Source organism: Halichoeres trimaculatus, unplaced genomic scaffold (assembly GCF_033239565.1).
Source record: "Halichoeres trimaculatus isolate MK-OKI-2021-1 unplaced genomic scaffold, fHalTri1.1 fHalTri1_scaffold_13, whole genome shotgun sequence".
Classification (NCBI taxonomy): Eukaryota; Metazoa; Chordata; class Actinopteri; order Labriformes; family Labridae; genus Halichoeres; species Halichoeres trimaculatus.
The window spans coordinates 32,351,581-32,373,308 of NW_027437191.1; the positions used below are offsets into that span (position 1 = coordinate 32,351,581).

The following is a 21,728-nucleotide window of genomic DNA, read 5'->3' on the forward strand; positions in this document are numbered from 1 at the left end:
TTTTGTCTAATTTTAAGTCAAAATTGTTTTGTTATTCTGGATATGAGCCATTTTCAACTGGTCAGGCCAGAAAAATGTTTTGTTTCAAGTTATTTCAAGACAAAATGACGTCTGAATTGCTTGTAACAAGTAAAAAAAATCTGCCAATGGAACAAGAAAAAGGTTTTAGGCCAATTTTAAAGCAAATTTTTTGCAATTTTGGGGGGTTTTATTGGCAGATTTTAGCTGTGTTTCTACCTAGCAGTCTGGTTTGGTTCAGTACGGTTTGGCACAGTTTGGTTCAGTTAAGCCTGATTCCATTTTGTGCCCCCTTGTGGTAGGCGGCGTGTAAGCCAGATGCCGAAAGCTCCAGCTGTTAAACAATAGCGTGACGCCGTAGCAGTGTGACACAGTTTACCCCGCTAATAAATCCAACGAAGAAGAAAAACACGACACAGTAAACAAAGAGCAACGATAGAAGACATCCAGTCTTTGTAGCTCCACCTTCTGAGAGCGGATCGGTTCAGTCTGGCACCCATACGAAAGGGTCCCAAAAAGTGGGACGGCTTGTCTCGGTTATTTGGGGATCCGTCCCAGGGTTAGTCAGTGGCAACGCCACAAAATGCGTGCCATACCGAGATAAACCGAGCCGGTCTGTTTGGTGGAAACATGTCTTTTGTTTACTTGTTACAGCAATTCAGACCTCATTTAGTCTTTAAATAACTTGAAATAAGACCTTTTACTGGACTGATGAGTTGAATTTGGCTCATATTAAGTCTAAAAAGACAGTTTCAACTCAAAATAAGTCGCAAACACTTGATAAGATTTTAGTTTTTTGGAGTGAATATCATCAAATTCTGACTGCACTGCAAAAAACTGAAATTTTCTCAAGTGTTTTTGTCTTATTTTAAGTAGAATTCCATATTCAGATAATTTGTTACTTGTTACAGCAATTCAGACCTCATTTTGTTTTTAAATAACTTTTTCTGGACTGGTCAGGTGAATGTGGCTCATATTAAGTCTAAAAAGACATTTTTTACTGAAAATAAAAAAAACAACTTGATAAGATTTCAATTTTTTGCAGTGTTGTATGGATCAACTAACGTGTTACCTACACTGCAAAAAAACTAAAATCTTATCAAGTGTGTGTGACTTAATTTGAGTTGAGTTGTCTTGTTGTAGTTGATATGAGCCACAGTCAACTGACCAGTCCAGAAAAATGTCTGGTTTCAAGTTATTTAAAGACAAAAATTAGTTCTGAAATGCTTGTAACAAGTTAAAAAAAAAATCTGCCAATGGAACAAGAAATGTTTGGCTCAAAAAGTTACTTGAAATTAGAATAATGTCTTAATACATAAAACCCCATTTTGTCTTTTAACTAGAGAGGGTGGGGCAGCATTTCTGGAGCAAGTGCTGGATGTTGAAATGCTGAGCCCCAACCCTCCAACCCTAAAGGCTCCAGTCCTGTTTATAAATCCTCTGTTTGTTGAAACTGAATGTAAAAAACAGGAAGAAGGTAAAAAAGCTGTCCAGTTACCATGGTGATGGATCATTTTCCATTCATCTCTTGGGCAAATTTTTGTTTTTTAATGAGTGATAATTCTTAAGCTTGATGAAAATCGGTGATAACACGTTGGAGGAGTAGCAAGCTAAATTCTTTTCTTGCTTTTATAATTCCTAATGAGTGTGTTTCTGTGTCATAGGTGGTCAGACTGTGAGCACCACAGACTCCTCAGCCAGTAACAGAGAAAGTGTGAAGTCAGAGGATGGTGATGATGAAGAGCCGCCGTACAGAGGACCTTTCTGTGGCCGCGCCAGAGTCCACACTGACTTCACACCGAGCCCGTACGACACTGACTCCCTCAAACTGAAGGTACCACACACCTCCAGACCTGGAAACAGAATCACAAGTTGCAACAAGCTCTCCACGTCTTTCTGATCCCATCTTCTTTTCCTCCTCCAGCGCGGCGACGTGATCGACATCATCAGCAAGCCGCCCATGGGGACGTGGATGGGCCTCCTGAACAACAAAGTGGGCACGTTCAAGTTCATCTACGTGGACGTCCTGAGCGATGAAGAGGAGAAGCCGAAAAGGCCGGTGAGGAGGAGGAGGAAGGGTCGACCACCCAAACCCACATCAGTGGAAGACCTGCTGGAGCGCATTAATCTCAAGGTAGAGCTGACACTGCTTCGGTTAATCTGTTGAAGTCTTGCACAATTTGGTTTCGTGCACCAATCTGATTTAAAGTGGATGGATTTCCTGCTTTACTCTCATATCATCAAAACACATTTTCAGACACAAAGAGATAAATATAGCGAGGGAAATTACAGGCTGCACAGCTCCGGATGTTTGATCTCACACAGATACGTAAACATTAACACCCACTTTCACACACCACGCCCCAACAAATAACTCACATCTAACGTCCAAACCTACTCGGAGCTGTGAGCTGGGTGCCCTCTCCTCCCACTGTGACAGTCAGCAGGATTCATATCCACACACACACACACACTCAAGACTTTGTGGGCTGTGTGTGTGTTTTTGTATTTTTGGACTGCCAAGACGCAGAGTAGAGACTCAGAGTATGTCAACATTAAAACAGAGGCTGAGTTTAGGTGCTAAAGTGTGTCAGGGTGCTCGTGTCCCCTGAGTCATCGCTGAGTTACTTAAGAGAGGAGTTTGCCACGAAGCTATTTTTAAAACACTTTTCTTGAATTTTTTTTCTGCTTATGATGAAAGAGTAAGTATCACTTCCTTAAAGATTTTCTTTCAAGAACACCCACAAAAAGACGTGACTTTTAACCAGGCGTGTGTTTGTTTTAAAATGAGGTAAGGTATTTATCTGTACAGTTACATAACAGTCAGTTTTTACAGTAGTTTAGAGCCCGTCTATATGTAGTGCTATCGGCACTAACGTTAGTAAATCCTCGTCATGTTCTGCCAGTCATCTACCAATCAGAGCTAACGTGACCTCACTCTTCATTTTATTGATAGACTCTCAAGTTTGAACAGACCACTGCAGAATAACTGCTGACTGTGGGTTGGAATCTACATTAGCACCAACAGTTTAGCCCTTTTAGCCTTTAGCTTGTGCTTTAGCCCCCGTTTAGAAAAATGAAGCCAACGAGGAAGTGCTAAAAGTTGCTGTTCATCAAGAATCTGCTTGAGGCTGGCTGCAAAAAGAGAGGAAGTCACGTACACACCCAGCCAAAAAAAAAACTTTTATAGTAGCGAATGCATATTTACGGCCTGGTTCAAAATCAATTTGGGTCTGAAATGCAGATTTCGCTATCGGCACACACTGTACAGCAGGTGAATTTTTTTCCAAAGCTAAAACATGAGGTAAAGGCTAAATCACAAGCTAGAGGGTAAAACATGGTCTGAAGGCTAAAACACAAGCTAAAAGACAGAAAAAGGCCAGAAGAGCAGAAGAAAGATAAACAGATGAGAAAGAGCACGAGCTAAAGGCAAAGAAAAGGGCTAAATGCTTAAACATGAGTTAAATGCTAGAACATGAGCTAGAGGCTAACAAACTAGCTAAAGGCAAGAAAAGGGCTAAATGCCAAAACATGAGTTAAAGGCTAGAACATGAGCTAGAGGCTAAAAACTAGCTAAAGGCTACAACACAATCTTAGGGATGTAACATGAGCTAACGGCTTAAACACGAGCCACAGGGTAAAATGTGCTCTGAAGACTAAAACACAAGCTAAAAGACAGAAAAAGGCCAGAAGAGCATAAAAAAGATAAACAGCAGAGACAGAGCACGAGCTAAAGGCAAAGAAAAGGGCTAAATGCTAAAACATGAGTTAAAGGCTAGAACATGAGCTAGAGGCTAAAAACTAGCTAAAGGCTAAAACACGAGCTACCGGCTTAAACACGAGCCACAGGGTAAAATGTGGTCTGAAGGCTAAAACACAAGCTGAAAGACAGAAAAAGGCCAGAAGAGCAGAAGCGCAACGCAGTGCAAAAGGCTAAAACACAAGCTAGAAGCTAAAACATGAGCTAAGGGCTAAAGCATTGGCTAGAGGCAAAAACACGAGTTAGAGGCTAAATCACGAGCCAAAAGCTAAAATGTGAGCCATAGGGTGAAACATGGGCTAAAGGCTAAAAAAAGGACAGAAGAGCAGAAGAAAGATAAACAGAAGAGTGATAGAGCATGAGCTATAGGCTGAAAGGGCTAAACTGGTTGTGCTAATGTTGATTCCAACCCACAGTCAGCAGTTATTCTGCAGTGGTCTGTTCAAACTTGAGAGTCTATCAATGAATGAAGAGTGAGGTTACGTTAGCTCTGATTGGTAGATGACTGGCAGGACATGACCAGGATTCACTAACGTTACACATTACAGACACGACTCACAGCACTGGGCTACCGATAGCACTACATATGGACGGCTACTAAACGACAGTACAAACTGACAGTGTTTACTTGTTGTCATGTTAGCTTAAAGATATGTAGTGCTATGTGGCTGCCGATAGCACTACATATAGCCGGCTACAACAACATTCGCTTGATGTCATGTTTCAAACCATAGCGCTAACTGTACTGATAAATACCTTACCTCAGCGTGTTGTATCCGGTAAAAGGTTGTCTTGAACTAACAAAATTTGTTGTGGGTTAGGATCAGGCATATATCTAGAGGGAGACTTTTTCAAGTTCTTCTAGAAACTCCCAAACAGTCTCTGAACGTGGAGCCCATCTGAGTGTTTTAACAGGGCAAATTGGACAGAAATGATCCTATGACTGAGGAACTGGGGCTGCGTGTGTTTGTGCCGTGTTAGTTGGTGGTCCTTTGTTTAGTCCTGAACCATCCAGCAGAAAATAGAGCAGAGGGAACACTCAGTGCTCTGCTGTGGACTCCACCATTGTAATTGATGGTCTTGCTGGTGACACACAGTCTGACACAGCCTGTGTTCGTCCGACAGAGCGCGTGGGTCGCACAAACGCAGAGCCCAGCAGTATTCAAAGTGGAAGCGGTTACGGACGTGTTGAGTGATGGCTGACTGTGCACTCACACAGGGTGGATCTGGACTTCTTTTTCTGTCTGTTCCCTCAGATAACAAACTTCATACTTGTGTTGGAGGCACTTTGATGTAATTGTCTCCACCTTTGGTTTCAGCTCTTGCCCTCACATTAATTTTGGCAGGTTTCCATTTAAGTCCTAATTAAATCTTGGACAGCAGGAGACTCTGTACGGTTTCTGGGTCCCGCTAACTCTCTAACGCTGCTACAACTCACTTTTATGCGCCTGTCAACGTGACAAAGTTTGAGCCATATTAAAGTATGTTGACTGATGAGGCAGCCATAACGGAATTAGCCTCGGCTTAAAGTGATTACACGGCATCTAAAAAACAAAAAGCAGTGTGGATTTAGCCGACTGGGAGTTAAAAAATACACAACACGGATTAGGATTTATGAGGAGACGACAAGTAGGCACCCACCTTTCTGCTTTTTCTTCCCTGTACCTCACCTCTCTGTTTGCATTACATGTGTTTCATGCTTCAGCACCAAAGTGTTAGTCATTCATGACTCAGATGCAAAGTCCGTTTTTGGTTTTTTTTTTTTTTTTTTTTTCAATCTTCGTTATTCTTAGCTTTTCTAAAGACGTGGTCTTCCGTCCCACAGGAGCACATGCCCACTTTCCTGTTTAACGGCTACGAGGACCTGGACACGTTCAAGCTGCTGGAGGAGGAGGACCTGGATGAGCTGAACATTAAAGATCCTCAGCACAGAGCCGTGCTGCTCACCGCTGTGGAGCTGCTGCAGGAGTACGACAGTGAGTAGACATGAACGAAAAAAAAACCACATTGGTCGTGGCGTATTTTCTTCCAATTTAAGAGGCAAAAGAAAGAGTAACTGATAATACAGCTGTATTGTTAGGATTAGACCAGTCTTTTCAGAAGATTTTGGCTTCTCTGTAGGGCTGTGACGCTTTGCTTTTCTCTGGATTTGAAATATTTAAATTGCGATTCTTCGATAATTCCGATTTTTGTTCGCTATTTTAACACCAGACCATGTGAAAAAGTTGAATAATGCTGATGATGTTTACAGACTTTATCAGGAGCCATATTTTCCCCAAAAATGCACATCATGTGAGTCAAAGAAAAACATTTCACCCTCTGCTGGAGAAAAGTGGTAACTCTTTTCCAACCCTGTATTTAATAAAGGCTAAAATGAAGGATTAAAATGTGGGGAAAAAATATACATTTTTTAACAAAGTAGTTAACACAGTATTCAAACTAGGCTCCTCCTCCTTGGCTCAGTGCCAGCAGCAGCACACACCCACAACCTCTGACTGTGACTATGTGAACACACTCTCTAGCCCAGCAACCACCTGTAGCAACATGTTTCTACGTGGGAGCGACTCGAGAGTCGTGCACCTGACTTAGCATGTTAGCACAAGCTAATCACAGGTATTTGACACATACCTGGTTAGCAGAAAGCTAACTCATGTTGCTGTTGGTCCAGTGCTTCTCTCAAGGTTCCTGAAAGTGAGTGAAAGCAGAGCCAAGGTTCACCCTCTTTTAGAGAAAAGCTTTATCTGTTGGAGTTATGTTTCACTTTTTCTCCCTCTGTGCTACGTCCGCTATCGTAGCCGCTCTGATTAGCTTCTTCTACTTGAAAATCAACATGCACTTCACTTGGGATTGTTTGATTGACTGATGTAACCACGCTTACTCTCTGCCCAGATATGTCCTGATACAACCAAAACATCAACATCCAGGCAGAGGAGAGGGTTAGAGGCAGACACTGACACTGACACACATTATAGAGGCCCAGAAGTGACGATTAAGCTCCTGTAAAAGTTGAATTCTTATTTTTTAAGGAAAATCCTGCAGACTCTACCTTTGAATATCATAAAACAAAGAATTCAGATACTTTTATACCATTTTTTTCTCATACCCCTACTTCTAGGCTTTCTAAAAACACTGAGGATGTGTAACCTGTTAACGGCAGGGAGTCTGAAGTCACCCTTTTAAAATGAAATCATCAATTAAAGAAAAAAAATAAATAAATATCTACCAATTTTTTTTCTCTATAGTGATCTTTTTATTATTTTTTTTAAAGAATTTTTTTTTTTTAATATGTTTCCTTCATTTCTGTCTTTGTTTGTAAGCTGGATTGAAAAAAAAAACATTACCACTTTTCTCCAGCAGAGGGCGGATTGTTTTCCTCCCTCTCATGTGATGTGCACTTTTTGGGAAAACATGGCTCCTGATATAGTCGGTAGATATTTTCATCATGAATCAACTTTTTTTTCTTGGTCTAGTTATGAAAAAAGGCAAATTAAAACTTGCAAAAATCGGAAATATCGAAGAATCGTGGTTTAAATCGAATCCCAAGTCGTAAAAAATGCCAACGCAAAATATACAATTGTTTTGAGTTATAGGAGAGGATTTTTAATTTCTAATCCAGTTTTTTTTATTGTGAAGTGAATAACTTGACAGATGATGATGTAACCGTTGCCCCTCGTCGTCTGTATTTCCAGGTAGCAGCGATCCAGAGCGCGGCGGACTCTCCGGCTCCCAGGAGAAGCTGCTCTCCGAGGGACAAGGCCTGGTGGGAGACTCCCCTCGGGACTCTGGCTGCTATGAGAGCAATGAGAACCTGGAGAATGGTAATGACAGCTATACATAGCCTCCAGCACCATTCCCAAAGACCCGCTCTGACGTAGACTAGCTAGCTAGTTAGCTTCCTGCTGCTACCTCCTCTGCGGGCTTCCACCTTTGCTCCATCTCTCGCCATGCTTCGCCACACCTCACGCCTCAGATCCTCACCTGCACCCTACACTAACTCCTCCAGTACGGGTGCCTCCTTCTTACCTCACACACTCTTTCTATCCTTCACCCCTCTTTTCCATCTCGTAGGCATTCTGTATCGTCATTGCCAAACTCGAGTTGTATCAGAGAGGGAGCCAGGTCCTCCAAGACCGCTAAGCCTAGTCCAGGGAGCGCAGAGAAGGGGACCCTCCCCCATGCACAGAACAAGCTCCCTCCCCAGTATCGGACTCAGGTTCCCAGCTCTTCTTCCTGTGGATGAGAGCCTGCTGGAGGGATGGGGGGAGGCCGATCTCCAGCTCAGAGAGTTTTACTGCTGAGAGTAGCATGTCTTTAAACGCCTGTTTTTATTTGCAGTGGTGATGCTACAGGCGCATAGGGCTACGTTGAAACCTTTGTCTGCATTTGTTGTGTTTCTAGTGACTGTGTTGCACCATTGAAACAGAATGTGCCTAAAAAAAAAGATGAAAATATTTTTAAATTGTCATGTGCATAGACTGTCAGAGGACTCTTCTTGTAGATTTTGATTGAGGTCTTATTTGTGATTTTTTTTTTTTAACATGCTCTATCCTCCTGCAAAAACAAACTGTAAGCTTTCTTTTTTTCTTTTTAACAGCTCATAACTCATAAATCACTGCTTTGTCTTTCCTTTATCCAGCTCTGCTCCCCCTTTTTTCATGTGTGTATGTGTCATTCAGGTTCAATCTGACTCAGTAGAGTTGTGGAATAAAAGCCACTTCTTTCAGAAAAAGACAAACGACTCTGGTGCTGCTTGCTTTGAGTTTTATGTTTCGCTTTTTTCTTTTCTCCTTTGTTTCCTGCCATGCCACTAAATGCTGTTTAACTAGCTGCATAAAACGTTTCTGCATTTTCTTCCAGCACTTTCAGGGCTCCACAGTAGAAACTGCTCAAATCACTGCTGTATCACTTATATATTAATAGATATTGCTGAATATGTATCAGTCTGGAGACTAATTAGATGAAGATACTTCTCCTTCTTTAGGAAAAGTCTCTGTAGAGCCCTGAGTGTATCATTTAAGATCTGTCACATACCATTGAAAAATTTCTTTATTCTCTGTCAAACTGTAGGCCCACTAATCATTTTCATTTACAAACATAGGGACGTAGTTATCTGGATATTTAAGGGTGTTTAATGATATTCACTCCACGATACCTTTCAGGAAATGTAGCGCTTTTTTGTTTTGAGGCACTGTTAGGAGTTTCCAATGTGTGTTGATTATGCCAGTGATTCTCAATTGTGGCTACTTGACGATTGTTAATAAAAAGTTGCGTCACAGAAAATTTTAAAACAGGGCACTGTTTCCAAATCGAGCATCTGCATTCATAAAATGTGAATTTGTAAAACTCCTGGGAACGGCCTCTTTCTGTTAACGTCAGTTGGTCAGTGAGCCAACACGTACATTTGTATGCTAACAATAGCGCAGCTGGGAGGGTAACAGGTGCATGGACAGATGGTTGAAACGAGTCAAAGCAGTTTGGGAAGTTGAGGTGGATGATAAAGGAAACCATTGAAAAGTCATTTTTAAAAAAGTATTGTCAGTATCTAGAGGCATATATTCTTTACTTCCATGTTATTTTCCCAAATTACAACTTTCCTCTGTTATACAAGGGGGTACTTGGCTGAAATTGTATTTAAAGTGGGTAAACAAACCAAAAAAAGTTTGAGAACCCTTGGATTATTTGTGTGTTCCATTTGAAACTGGAAGTCGGAATTTCTGAGTTCCAAGTAGGAACGACCAATGAGAACGCTCCATTCTATTTTTTGATTCTAGAATTTCTTACTAGTGTTTGTTGCAATAAATCAGCCATATATATATATGATGACATCATTCCCACTCCCAACTTCTGAGTTCCGAGTACAAATGGAACACAGCATATGCTAACAGAATGAGTGTTTCTGAACAGAATGAATACAGATAGCCAAGAGATTTTTTGAGGGATTAAGAGTGAATAAGGTACATAAAGCCTTTTTAAATTATTCACTGTAACGTAACAATGACAAAACTTTGTTGACTGCTTTGCTACCGTTAAGTAGCTAACATCATCAGACCTACTTGGTAGACATTAGCCACCTCAAAAAATGAAACATTAACATAACATACGTGTTTTGGGAAATTCTGCTCTGGTATCAGCCATGAATATTAACCATGGTGTTAAAAACAAAGAAAATGTAAATTAAAGCCCCGTTACTACAAAGCGGTTTAGTTTGGTTCGTTTTGGTATGCACGCATTTTGTGGCGTTTCTACCGACCAATCCGGTCCCCAAATAACCAAGATGAGCCGTCCCACTTTTTGGGACCTTTTTGTAGGGGTGCCAAACCAATACTGCGTTCCATTTGTACTTGGGAAGTCAGGAGTAGGAGTAACGTCATCTCTGAGTTCAGCGTTCCAGTTGCCAAGTCGGAAAAACTTGCCTTAACCGCAGTATTTCCGTATACAATCATCAAATTATACTATATACACGGCTGATTTATTGCAACAAACGCCAGTCAGGAATTCTAAAACAAAAACAATATTACAGGAGCTTACTTACAGTTTACCCCATACTCGGAATTTCCTGCTGGGAACTCGGGGGTGGTGTGAGTTCCCCGACTCACAAGTCAGAAATTCCGATCTGGGGGGGCGTTTCCACTTGGACCTCGGAAATCCCAACTTTTGATTACAGATGGAATGCAGCATAGACCAATCGGATTTCAGAAGGTGGAGCTACAACACTGCAATCCACTGCATTGATTGGCTGCCGAGTTGCCGAATGTCTTCCATCGTTGCTCTTGGTTTACTGGGTCGAATTTTTCTTCTTCATGGAACTTACGCGGCTATTAGCATCCGTCTTACACGCCGCCTACCATGAGGGGGCGGTTGGCTGTGGAAAACAGGATCGGTCTTAACCGATTCAACCCCTACCAAACCATACTGATCCAGTCAAGACTGCTTGGTGGAAACGGGGCTAAAGACGAATGCTCTTCCTGGTTGCTGTGCATACTCTTAAGGGCAAAGTTTGTACATGACATAACAAAAGCAGTTAAAACTCCTCACAGTGCCTTAAAACAGTCAAAAAAACAGCCTCTTTCAACGTTAATGTAGCTAAATGACTTCATTGTAAGAAACACTTTAGATGTAACTTGTCATCTCTTATCACTGTCATCAGCCACAGAGTGTAAGCTCATAATTCACTGACTTATTGTCTGAAAGTTAAAATGCTAATATATTCTCCTTCCTTCTCCTTGTTTGTACCTTTCTGCCCATAACAAACCTCAATATGCTTTACTCTTCTTGGCATTTCTGCGAACCACTGAGATACTCCATGACATTCCACCTCTTGAACTTCTCTCTGTCATCCTGCCATTTCAACTCTTTGGCAAGCCACCCTCTGTGGCAACCATCCATTTCATGCATCCATTTCTCGCTCTGTAAGCCTGCAAATAGATGGTAAGTTGCTTTAGTCTTTTTTTTTCTTTCCAATGTTTCTGAACCCTGGTCCAGATTTCTCTGTGTTTGGGATCAGTGCTTTGACGACAGCTAATCAGCCAGCACGGGTCACAGAGCTTATCTTATCCCAGGCGTACTCCACCCTTTCTGCATAAACACTCCTCCGCCTCAGACTGTGGTTCACAGATTAAATAGAAACAGTAATAATTAGGTGTTTGAGAGGAGACTGGACAACTTTGATTAGGAATATTTTGTGTCTTGTGCATGTTTTTTAATCATGCAACACACATGATCCCATTGCTAAATAGACGGCTAGATATGTCCAATGAAGCATGCATTAGTATAACGGAAAGCAAAACTATGGGTACATTAGGATACTTGAAAGTGTCACTGTATTAGTGTTTCAAAGGATTTTATGTGTCCTCTCTGCAGGTAAAAGCAAAAAGACCTCTCGATCCTGCCGGTCTTCAGCAGGCCTCCAGTCCCCGGACTACCCCACCCTCCCCATGACCCTCTCAACAGAAGCTCTGCAACAGAACAACAAGAACCAGCGCACCAAGTTCCCGAAAAGCTTCTTCATCAAACCCACCCTGAAGGGCTTCAACTTGCTGGGATTGCGCAAAACCCAAAGACGGTCCCCAATCCCGGCCAGTCGCAGCTGCGAGGACCTGGATGGACCTCCGCAGACAACTGGTCCCTTGAAACGCTCCCACTCCCTGGGAGACCTGCACTGGGAGCAGAACTTGGAGCAGAAAGACCTGAGGATGGAGCTTACACTTGCAAAGGAGGGCCCCAAGTCTGGCAACAGCAGCCCGAGCAAGGTCTGCAGAGAGGAGGGCTCCCACAATCAGAACAGGACCCCAGTGCTGAGTCCAAAAAGAAGGGCTGACAGACCGCCCATCCCCTCCCAGCTGACTCTGCACCCCACTTGTGCAACAGCCCAGTCCCAGAATCCACAGGAACCCCTCTCAAGTCCAACTCCAAGTCCACCAGAGTCCAGCGGGGAGAGGATCATCCGGACTCATCCGAAAAAGCCGCCAGTCCCTCCGCCGGTTCCTGCGAAGAAGTCGAAGGAAAGACTCGCAAATGGCCTGCGTCACTCGCCACTCTCCCTGCCCTCTTCGCCGTCCCCCACTCCCTCACCCACCCACTCCCTGACCCGTTCCCAGCCCAGCAGCCCCGTCATCCGTAGCAGCAGCAGCAGCCCGAGCCCGAGTGCCCCAGCTCTGCCGGCCAAGACCTTCAGCAACCCTGCGAGCCCCAGCGCCACCACCTCATCGGCATCCTCCATGGGGGACGAGCCGGGCAGCCCTCCAGCTGTGCAGCCTCCCTGGATGTCAGATTTTGGAGGGAAGGTGGCGGTTTCCAGGAAGGTTTCCCACAATAAGATGAGCCCTGACCTGCTCACCCTCCTGGAGCAACGGCTGGAGGCCGAGGGCATCGATCTGACAGAGGAGCCTTACTCTGACAAGGTGAGGGAGCTTTGGATTGCAAATTGGTATTACTCCTGGTTGTCTGGAAGCAAATAAGAGACAAAACTATTCGATTGTTAACAGTCACTGAGCTGAATGTTAGATACTGACATAAAAACACCACTGAATTCATGGCATTTATTTATTTTGCTTTAAAAACCATGTATCTGAATTTATTTGTCTATTTAAAATTCAGATCCAAAAATATCCACTTACTGAATCAAATTTAGCTTTTATTGCCAAATACATTTGCACAGGAATTTGACTTGCCGTATAGGTGCAACAATTAGCAAAAAAATAATGTGAACATCTGCTGAGCAACTACTTAAAAAATGCAGAACTACAAGCTATAAACTCAGTAAAATAGGATATAGAAAAAGTTAAGACAAAAGAAATACAAATATACAAAAACATCTAGAAAGATTACAGAGTATTTATAAAAACAATAATAATAATAAAAATAATAATGATATAAATTATAATAATATTTATAATAATAATGATTATGATGATAATAATAATAATAGTGTGCAATTTAAAACAAAAAATGAAATAAAAATAAAGAAATTAATAAAAATTCAGATCCTTAACTTCAAGTTTTAGTTTGTTTTCCCTGGGCAAAAAAAACATTTAAAAAAAATTAAAAAATTACAGAATATTTATAGAAAAAACAAAATAATAATTATAAAAATATAAATAATAACAACAAATATAAGAATAATAATTTACGTGAAATTTAAGATTAAGAAATACATAAAATATAGACAAATAAATATATAAAAGCTTAGATCCAAAAATTTAAGTTTCAGTTTCTTTTCCTGGGCTACCTAGGACCAGGTACTGTTTTTTGCGGGAAAAAAAAGGGTTGTTACACTACAGATTTGTACTCAAAATAGGAAAAAAATACCTCTTTTTTTTCAGTGTACCATCGAGGTCTAACCATTGATGGACCCTGATGGTGGTGTTTTGTTTTAGTATTTAACATTCAGCGGCTGTTAAAATTCAGTTAACTTTGTCTCTTATTTGCTCCCATATGGTTGTGTTGCAGATCAGTAAATGCATAATGCACCATCTGTATTTGGTCTATTCTTCATAACTTAAGCAGGTGGTGCAGTGAAGTAATAAAACCTTCTTCTTCTTCTTTTCTTTTATGCGAGTAACAAACGTAAACATGAGCACAGTAACATACAGCGATGAGGTGATGCTCCCTTTAAATATCCACATCTGAGCCAACTCATAACAACCACATATGAAGTCATGTTTCCACGCTCGGTGTGAAAACCGGCTTCATGACACCTCAGGGCTATACTTGTCTGGCGTCAGGCTCGTACAGTTCAGAACTGTAACACGCCTGACTTCACTCAGTCATAATTTCACCGCCGCTCAGATCCAAATGACTCCACTTTAACGCCAGCAACATCAGCCGCTTCAGCTTAAAATAGACTCTAATAGAGTCTAAAGTTTGTTTCTTTGTGTCTGCAGATGCCCTTCTTTGTATGCAAGTGCATTTGTGAGTGTGTGTGTGAGTGTGTGTGTGCACAATAATAAATACGCAGCCCAGAGCTGAGGGAAAGACTGCAGCCTGAGTCTCACTATGATGCGGTTCAGACTGTTAACTTTATGGGCTGAATCTTACTGAAGGCAGACGGGGTCGTAAAACCCTCTGCCACTCGCCAGACCCCAGGCTGGGGCCCCCCTTTTAACTCGGCGGAGCCCCCGATGCTGCCAGGAACAAACACACACACACACACACACACACACAAAGAGGCGTGCAGGGATGAGGTGAGAAACAGTGTGATAGACCACAGCACAGCTCTGAAGGGGTTTTATTAGTGAGGAGTGGATTGGCAGAGACGTGGGAGCCACTCTGCTGCTGTAGGAGCAAAATTTAGGATTCAAGGAAGTAAATCCACGATAGTATCAGACGGCAAACCAGCCAGAGAACCTGAGATTTAAAGGAAGATAACCAGCCCTCGTCGCAAAAATAGATTAAACTGAAAGTTTCCAACATCTCCCAGCTCAGAGTTTGCCCTCAGGTTATCTGGCTCGGTTTTAAAGAGGTGCTTCAACCGCCCACCTCTTTCATCCTCCAGAAAAGTAAAACTTAAAGAAGGTCTATATTAGCTTCTGCTGAAGAGGGAAAACTTCAAAAAGTTCAATGAAGTGTTCAGCAACTTACAGTTTAAAGCAGAAAAAATCGATTCCATTTTTTAATGCAGTTATAGACATATATGGGTCTTAATTTGTTGTAGTTTATGGCAGCAAGATAAGAATTTAGTGGCCCTAGGGTTTAAAGAGGGGGTATAATGTTTTCACTTTTTTATTTAAATTTTAACTTATTTAATTATTTATTTATTTATTTATTTATTTATTGAGAATTATTTTTATTGAATTTTTTTTTCAGATTAAAAAAACAGTATTTGCTTAGTGGGACCATAAAAGTACATTAAAGAGGGGTATGATGTTTTCACTTTTTTATTATTTTTCATTATTTTTTTTCTTTTAATATTTTTATTGAAATTTTTTTCAGATGAAAAAAAGAAAAAAAACAACAATCCAGCCTTTGCACAAAGTACTTGCTTATTTTTAGCATTATACTAAATCAAATGTACGAACAGACACATATTCATCTGTTGAAGAAATCCCTCAGTCTGTTTGTAAACTACTCAAGATGCTTAAAATAAATAAATAATTTAGATAAATGTAAATTAAATTTAAAAAAATAAATAAATAAATAAATAAATAATTAAAAAAATAAATGCATACAATTTTTAAATAAATAAATAAATAAATAAATAAAAATTTAAATATAAATGTAAAAAAAATAATGCGCCATCTTTGTGAGACTTCCTGAAATGATAAGGCCATTGCATGTGGACTTCCTGACTGTGTAATTCTGCCTCAAAAGGGTCTCCTGAGGGCTGGCCAATCAGAGGGAAGTGGGGTTATTTTGCAGCAGGGAGCCTTAAAGAGACAGCATCCGTAAAGCATTCTAGATAGAGGCTGAAATAAGGGTTTTATAAAAGTAAGTACACTTTCAGACGTTAATCATGTAAAGCTACTACGGGGAAACTAGAGGGACAATTTAAAGCCTATAAAAAAAAAAAACACAATACCCCATCTTTAATGATGGAGGAACGTCTAAGATGTAGACACTACAATTAACTCCTTTAAGAGTCGTCCTTATTCAACAGGTGATGTCCTCAGACGAGTAATTTGATCCATTTAGTCTGTTCCAGTCATCCCAGAACAAACAGATCTGGATCTTCATAATAACAGTAATAAGTTGGAATGCTCCTTTAAGCCAGCTCATTTTCGTGTATTAGCCTTAAGCTTCACATTAGAGGTCGATCCTTTGCCTTTAAACCTGTCATCAAACTGTCTCTCCTTGATGCTGTCGTCATGTTTCCAGTGTATTCCCTGTTTTACGTAGTGTTGGTTTTTCTCTCCTTTAGCATGGCCGCTGTGGGATCCCCCAGCCCCTGGTTCAGCGTTACTCTGAGGATCTGGATCAGCCCGTCAAGGACGTGGCCTCCAACATGGACCAGCTCCGAGTCAGAGAGCTGCGGAAACAACACCGCATGGCTGTAAGTCAACATCAATGATTCTGCTGAAAACTTAGCATACAGTGATGTATTTGATTGATCAACCATCGTCAAAACATCGTCTTTCTTTTGGCACTTTTCCTGGTATACCAGTGTTTTTTGGTTGATCGATCACACATTTTTGTTTTTGTTTTTTTTTCTGTGTGGATTAACTTTCGTTTCTTTAACAGTTTACAGTGTTTTCCCTTGCAGTTTTTGTTAGGTTGGGATTTTCATACTATTTCAGGTTGGAAGAGACTGTTTGGGGCATTATTTGGGCCAATATTACGTTGGATTATCATTACGCACCATGTGCGCAGAAGAGCAATTTATTTGTGTTGATTAAACAGTAAACTTTTTTATTTAAACACCGTCTCCTGGGAATTCATTGGTTTCATTTTATTTTTGGTTACTAAAACACTCCTGGCTGACAGGTTTTCTAGTTTTCCTGAAAGTTTTCCTGAAAGTTTTTTTAACGCTAATTTCTCAGGTCCCTAGATATCTGACGACAATTCCTGACACAGGAAGTGATGAATACACGGTCACCTCGTGGGGTAGAAAGACGTTTCCTGCCTCCACCAGCTAGCAGTTTGGTGGTACCATGTTGGGACTTCTTTGACTCGGGCCAATTTCCAGCAGTGCCAAGATGGCTGCACATTATTAATTTTTTTAATGAGAGTTGACAACTTCTGAGAGAAAGCTTAAGCCTGTCAAATAGGATGGTGTAATCAGCTGCAGTTTTTTGTCATGTTCATTGTATTCTTAGAGATAGACCAATATAAATTTTTCCAGGCTGATACCGATTATTTATAGTTAAGGAGGCCAATAACTGGTATTTGAAGCCGATATTATTTGCATTCAAAGTGAAAATATTAGTGTCAAAATTTTGAACAATACAAACTCCAACACTTAACATCATTTAAATACCTTTATGCATTGAAATTACTAAAAAGCTACTAAACTGCTGATATGCCTCAAAATGCCAAATATCGGCCCGATAATCGGCCCGGCCGATAGTCGGTCGATCCCTATAGTGTACCTTTAGTGGTACCAGATTTTAAAGTGAACAAGAAATTTAAAAAAAAAAAAAAAGGGTGGTCTCATAATTGTTTTTCCATGGCTGTAGAGTGATATTTCAAGCATTATGTAGCATTTTAGCTAGCTACCCAGAGAGAAGGAGGTGGAAAATGAGAGGACGATGGTGGTAATGTGAGGTGTAGGTTCAGAAACTGATGTTTTTTTCCTCTTTTTTCCTCCTCAGATTCCCTCTGGAGGTCTGACCGAGATGTGCCGGAAGCCTCTTCCCTCAGGAAACATCAGCACAGTCTCTGATTGGCTCACGTCCATCGGCCTGCCTATGTACACCACGCCCCTGATGGCGGCAGGAGTGGACACGCTGAGCCGCGTGGCCTTGCTAACGGAAAGCAGCGTTTGGGAGGCCGGTGTGCGGGACGACAAACACGCCCGCAGACTCGTCAGCGAGGCACGGCTGGTCAGCACACACAGACAGATTCAGTCCTAACTGTCAAAGACTTACAGGTATAACGTCACTGGTCAGTACCATCTCATGTAAACACGGTCAGTAGGCGGCGAGAGGCCATGTGACTCCGACTGGGGACTACGGCGCCACATAGTTCCTGTCCTGCACGTGTCAGAAGACTTGAAATGAGCGAACTCTGCTCTCTGATTCCCTCATCGTCATGTTTCTCAAATGTTTACGGCATTGCAGATGTTTTCTCTCAGAGACAAGATGTTTGCCTTTTTAAAACAACAAAAATCAAAACTGTAGACTCACACTCTGAGGACATCCCCCCTTAAAAGTCTTAAAATAAAGACTTGGATCTGCCTTGAAGGAAGATTGCACACTCTTTTTGTAAGGATGGTTTTTTAAAGCTACGGGAAAAAGACAGTTTACTCCCTGAATATTTCATAAGTGCTTCATTTCCAAGTTTTTGTGGCGGGGGGCGACGTTTTTCTGAGGGTCTTTTAAGGAAGTAGCTCAGCCAAAGTGATTTACTCCTCACTTAACTCAACATTCCCGCGACAAAAAACACAACATCTGGACTTTTAATGGACTAAACACGCCAAGCTCTGAGGAACTGGTTGATCTGAGACGGCTCGGTTTGTATTATTTTCCTGTATTATAGCATAACGCATATGTTAATTTTCAAATGATTTATATGCTGAAGTTTTGTTTGCCTTGTGGATGTTGCAGCCTTATTTTGAGACAAGCTCTCAGTCATTGCTAAGCTAAAACAGCTAACATGATATCTCTATATTTCCAGTATACGCAATGATCTGTTTTTTGGATTCTCTTTTCCCAGAATGCTCTTTACTATCACAGTCAAATCTTAAAGCAACAACACATTCCCTGTGTTTACAAGCACATATTCTGTTGCCTTACCATGAGAAATGAACGGCTTCATCAGCTCGCTGCACATGTCACGTATGTCGGGACACAGGCGGGAAATGAGGAAATCTTCCAAAGACACAGCTGACATCTGCGCTGTCGTATGTGGAATTTATAAGCCTGTGTGAAGTTTGGGTTCAGTGTTGAAGAATTATAGCACATAATAAGCTGTTGGGGACGTTTTAAACACAACATACTGTCTCTGTAATCAATGCGGGATGGAAAACTCTGGAAAGAACCACAGGGGAGATGGAAAAACAGTTGTATCAGCAGGGGGTAAAGGATAAACAACATGACACGAAAAAAATCAGGGAAAATGGTTTCGTAACTATGGAAGCCTATTTCAGCAAAAAGCGAACAAATAAAAAAGTCAAATAATGGGATAAAATGTTGAAGAAAAAAACAGTTGAAATAATGAGATGAAGTTAGATAAAAATCAAAGTTATGAGATTAAAAAGTCATAATTATAACATTTAAGAAAAAATCATGATTATGACATTTTAGGTGATATTTATGGGGAACAAGTCAATATTATGCAATTAAAAAGTCATAATTATGAGATTTAAAAAAATCAAAATTAAGCAATTTTAAGCCATAATTATGAGATAAAAAGTTGAAATTTAAAAATTAAAAGGGCTGAATTCTGAGATACTGAGTCATTACAAGATAACAAGTCATAATTATGAGATCAAATGTTGAAATTATGAGATCAAACATCTTAATTATGAGAGAAAATTTGAAATTAAATAATGTCATAAATATGAAATTAAAAAAAAAAAGAAATAACGACATTGAAATGTCGTAAATATGGGAATAAAAAATCCGAATTATGAGATGAAAAAGTCATAATAATGAAATTAAAAAAGCCAAAATAATGACAGTTAAAAGTCATAAATATGAAATTAAAAAATACAAATTATGACCAATTATGAAATTAGAAATTGGAATTATGAGATTTTAAGTCATAATTGAGATAAAAAGTTGAAATAATGAAATTAAAATGTCATATTTATTAGATTAAAAATGAATAAATTATGATATGAAAACGTCATAATCATCAGATCAAAAAATAATGACATTTAAAGGTAATATTTATGAGATGAAAAATTGAAATAATGGGATTAAAAAAGGCATGACTATGAGATTGAAAATTGAAAGTATGATATCTAAAAGCAAAGTTAAGATTTTCTTTGTAGTATTACTACATTTAAAGTGTCTTAATGTACCCACAATGCATTGCCCTTATATAAAACAGCAGCTAGAGCATATTTCAGAGTAAAGCTATCGCTTTGTCTTTGGTAAGGTTTTTTTTTTTTCTGTCTTCTATCTTATAATTATGACTCTTTAATTTCATAATTTTTTACTTTTTATATCATAATTTTGAGTTTTTATCTCATAAGTAAAACTTTATTATTTTATAAATTTTTCCCTTTTTTTATTTCAATTTTTCTTAACTGGCAGAAATGGGCTTCCATATGTAACAAACAATACATAACATAAAAAAGGGGCCAAACACTCAAGTGACAACAAGACTGGCGTCACTGACAAAAAAACTCTTCTCCTTGTATTTCTAACAGTTAAGTTGTATGTTTCACTATCAGTGGTATTTCACGTTAAACAAAAAAGACAAAGCGTCTTTTTCTTTCCTTTTCCTTTTTTTAACTAAAGATGTATTCCAAGGATTTCATATTGAAACATTTGACAAAGTGTTATTTCTGAAATTTGAGGATTTTTTTTTTTTTATTTTATTTTTTAACCGTGGGCATTTGATTTCAGCTGTTTCATGCCTTGTGTTCCTCTCTCTTCAATCAACGCGGCGCTCTGAGAAAGCCGGGACGTCGAGGGGCCGAGGCAAAGACCCAACAAGTGTTTTTGTAAAGAATGAAAATACTGACACTGTAAATGCACTTTAGAGGGTAAAACTGTCGGTTTTATATTAAAAAAAAAAATTGGCTTGGTTTTGTTCACAGGTCCACACGTGGGCATTTGTCGTCAGGTATCAAGGGTTTCAGTGGGTTGTGCTGGTTTTTTAATTTAGCATTGAGTTCCCAACGCCAACTTCTTTAACCATTCACGGGTTAACCTTCTCCACGTCTTCACTTCCAGCTTGTTTTAACATTCTTACAAAAAAAAAAATCAACTCTTGATTACATATATGAAATGCTTAGCAGAAGTTGCACATTCTGTATATGTAATTGATATTTAAATAACTTATTTTTGCTTTTTTTTTTCTTATCACCTGTAATTAGCTTGTACTATATGAATAGCAATACCTTCCTGCATAATGCACATTGCTTTAGCCAGTGAGGAACTACAGTATGTATTGTAAAATATGTGTACAAATTATTTTATTTGGTTTTCATCTACCTAATGATTGTCCATACAGATTTGCTTGTGTATTGAAACAACAAAAAGTAATGTCCATAGCTATTTGTCATTCTGAAATACAATAAAAACTGTTTCTTGCCATAGCTCAGACTCCTGGATGTCCCTCTACACACACACATACACACACTGTCATGAAAAAAGTGTGAATATGCAAAAGAAGAGAAAAAGCACAGTATTTGATTTAATTAAAAACACTTTTTAACATTAAGGATCTGCAAACTTTACTTGAATAGGAGCCATTTAGCCCCAGCTCAGCTGGATTAAAGTCATTAAGGAGCCACAGAATCTAATTTATCTTCACAATACAAAGACATAAAATTCAAAACGTACTTAAAATCCAGGGAATAACTGTCTAGATAAGAACAATTTTGATTTTTTTTTAAATATTGTACCTGTGATGTCTTTGTTTTTTTATTTTTAAAAATCTGGAAAAGTTTCAAAAATATTCTACAATTTATCAAAAATTTGTGATTTTTTTTTTTTGTTTTACAAAAATTTGCGATATTTTCAAAAACCCTTTTAATTTGGAAAAATTAGCAAAAAAAAATTTGGGGGGTGGGGGGGGGGGACTTAAAAAAAAAGCCAAAAATAAAAAATAAAAACAAAAATTGTGAATTTGCGAAAATTGTAAGAATTTTGAAATTTAGAAAAAATGCAAAATTAAAAAA

The 21,728-nt window shown here is 39.6% G+C and overlaps 1 protein-coding gene across 10 annotated transcripts in view; it reads left to right on the top strand.

The window, feature by feature from the left end:
* sash1a (SAM and SH3 domain containing 1a) overlaps window positions 1–19,399 on the top strand; it is a 305,437-nt gene extending 286,038 nt beyond the window's left edge. For 4 of the 10 annotated variants that reach the window (XM_074684619.1, XM_074684620.1, XM_074684621.1 and 1 more), the window contains 7 exons: window positions 1,683–1,852; window positions 1,943–2,152; window positions 5,604–5,754; window positions 7,468–7,596; window positions 11,639–12,678; window positions 16,134–16,265; window positions 17,524–19,399. In XM_074684619.1, the coding sequence (XP_074540720.1) occupies window positions 1,683–1,852; window positions 1,943–2,152; window positions 5,604–5,754; window positions 7,468–7,596; window positions 11,639–12,678; window positions 16,134–16,265; window positions 17,524–17,784 (2,093 nt within the window). In that variant the 3' untranslated portion in view covers window positions 17,785–19,399. The remainder of the gene's footprint in view (window positions 1–1,682; window positions 1,853–1,942; window positions 2,153–5,603; window positions 5,755–7,467; window positions 7,597–11,638; window positions 12,679–16,133; window positions 16,266–17,523) is intronic. The other 6 variants (XM_074684625.1, XM_074684627.1, XM_074684623.1 and 3 more) reach the window with 3 other exon arrangements.
* Window positions 19,400–21,728: the final 2,329 nt, after the last annotated feature.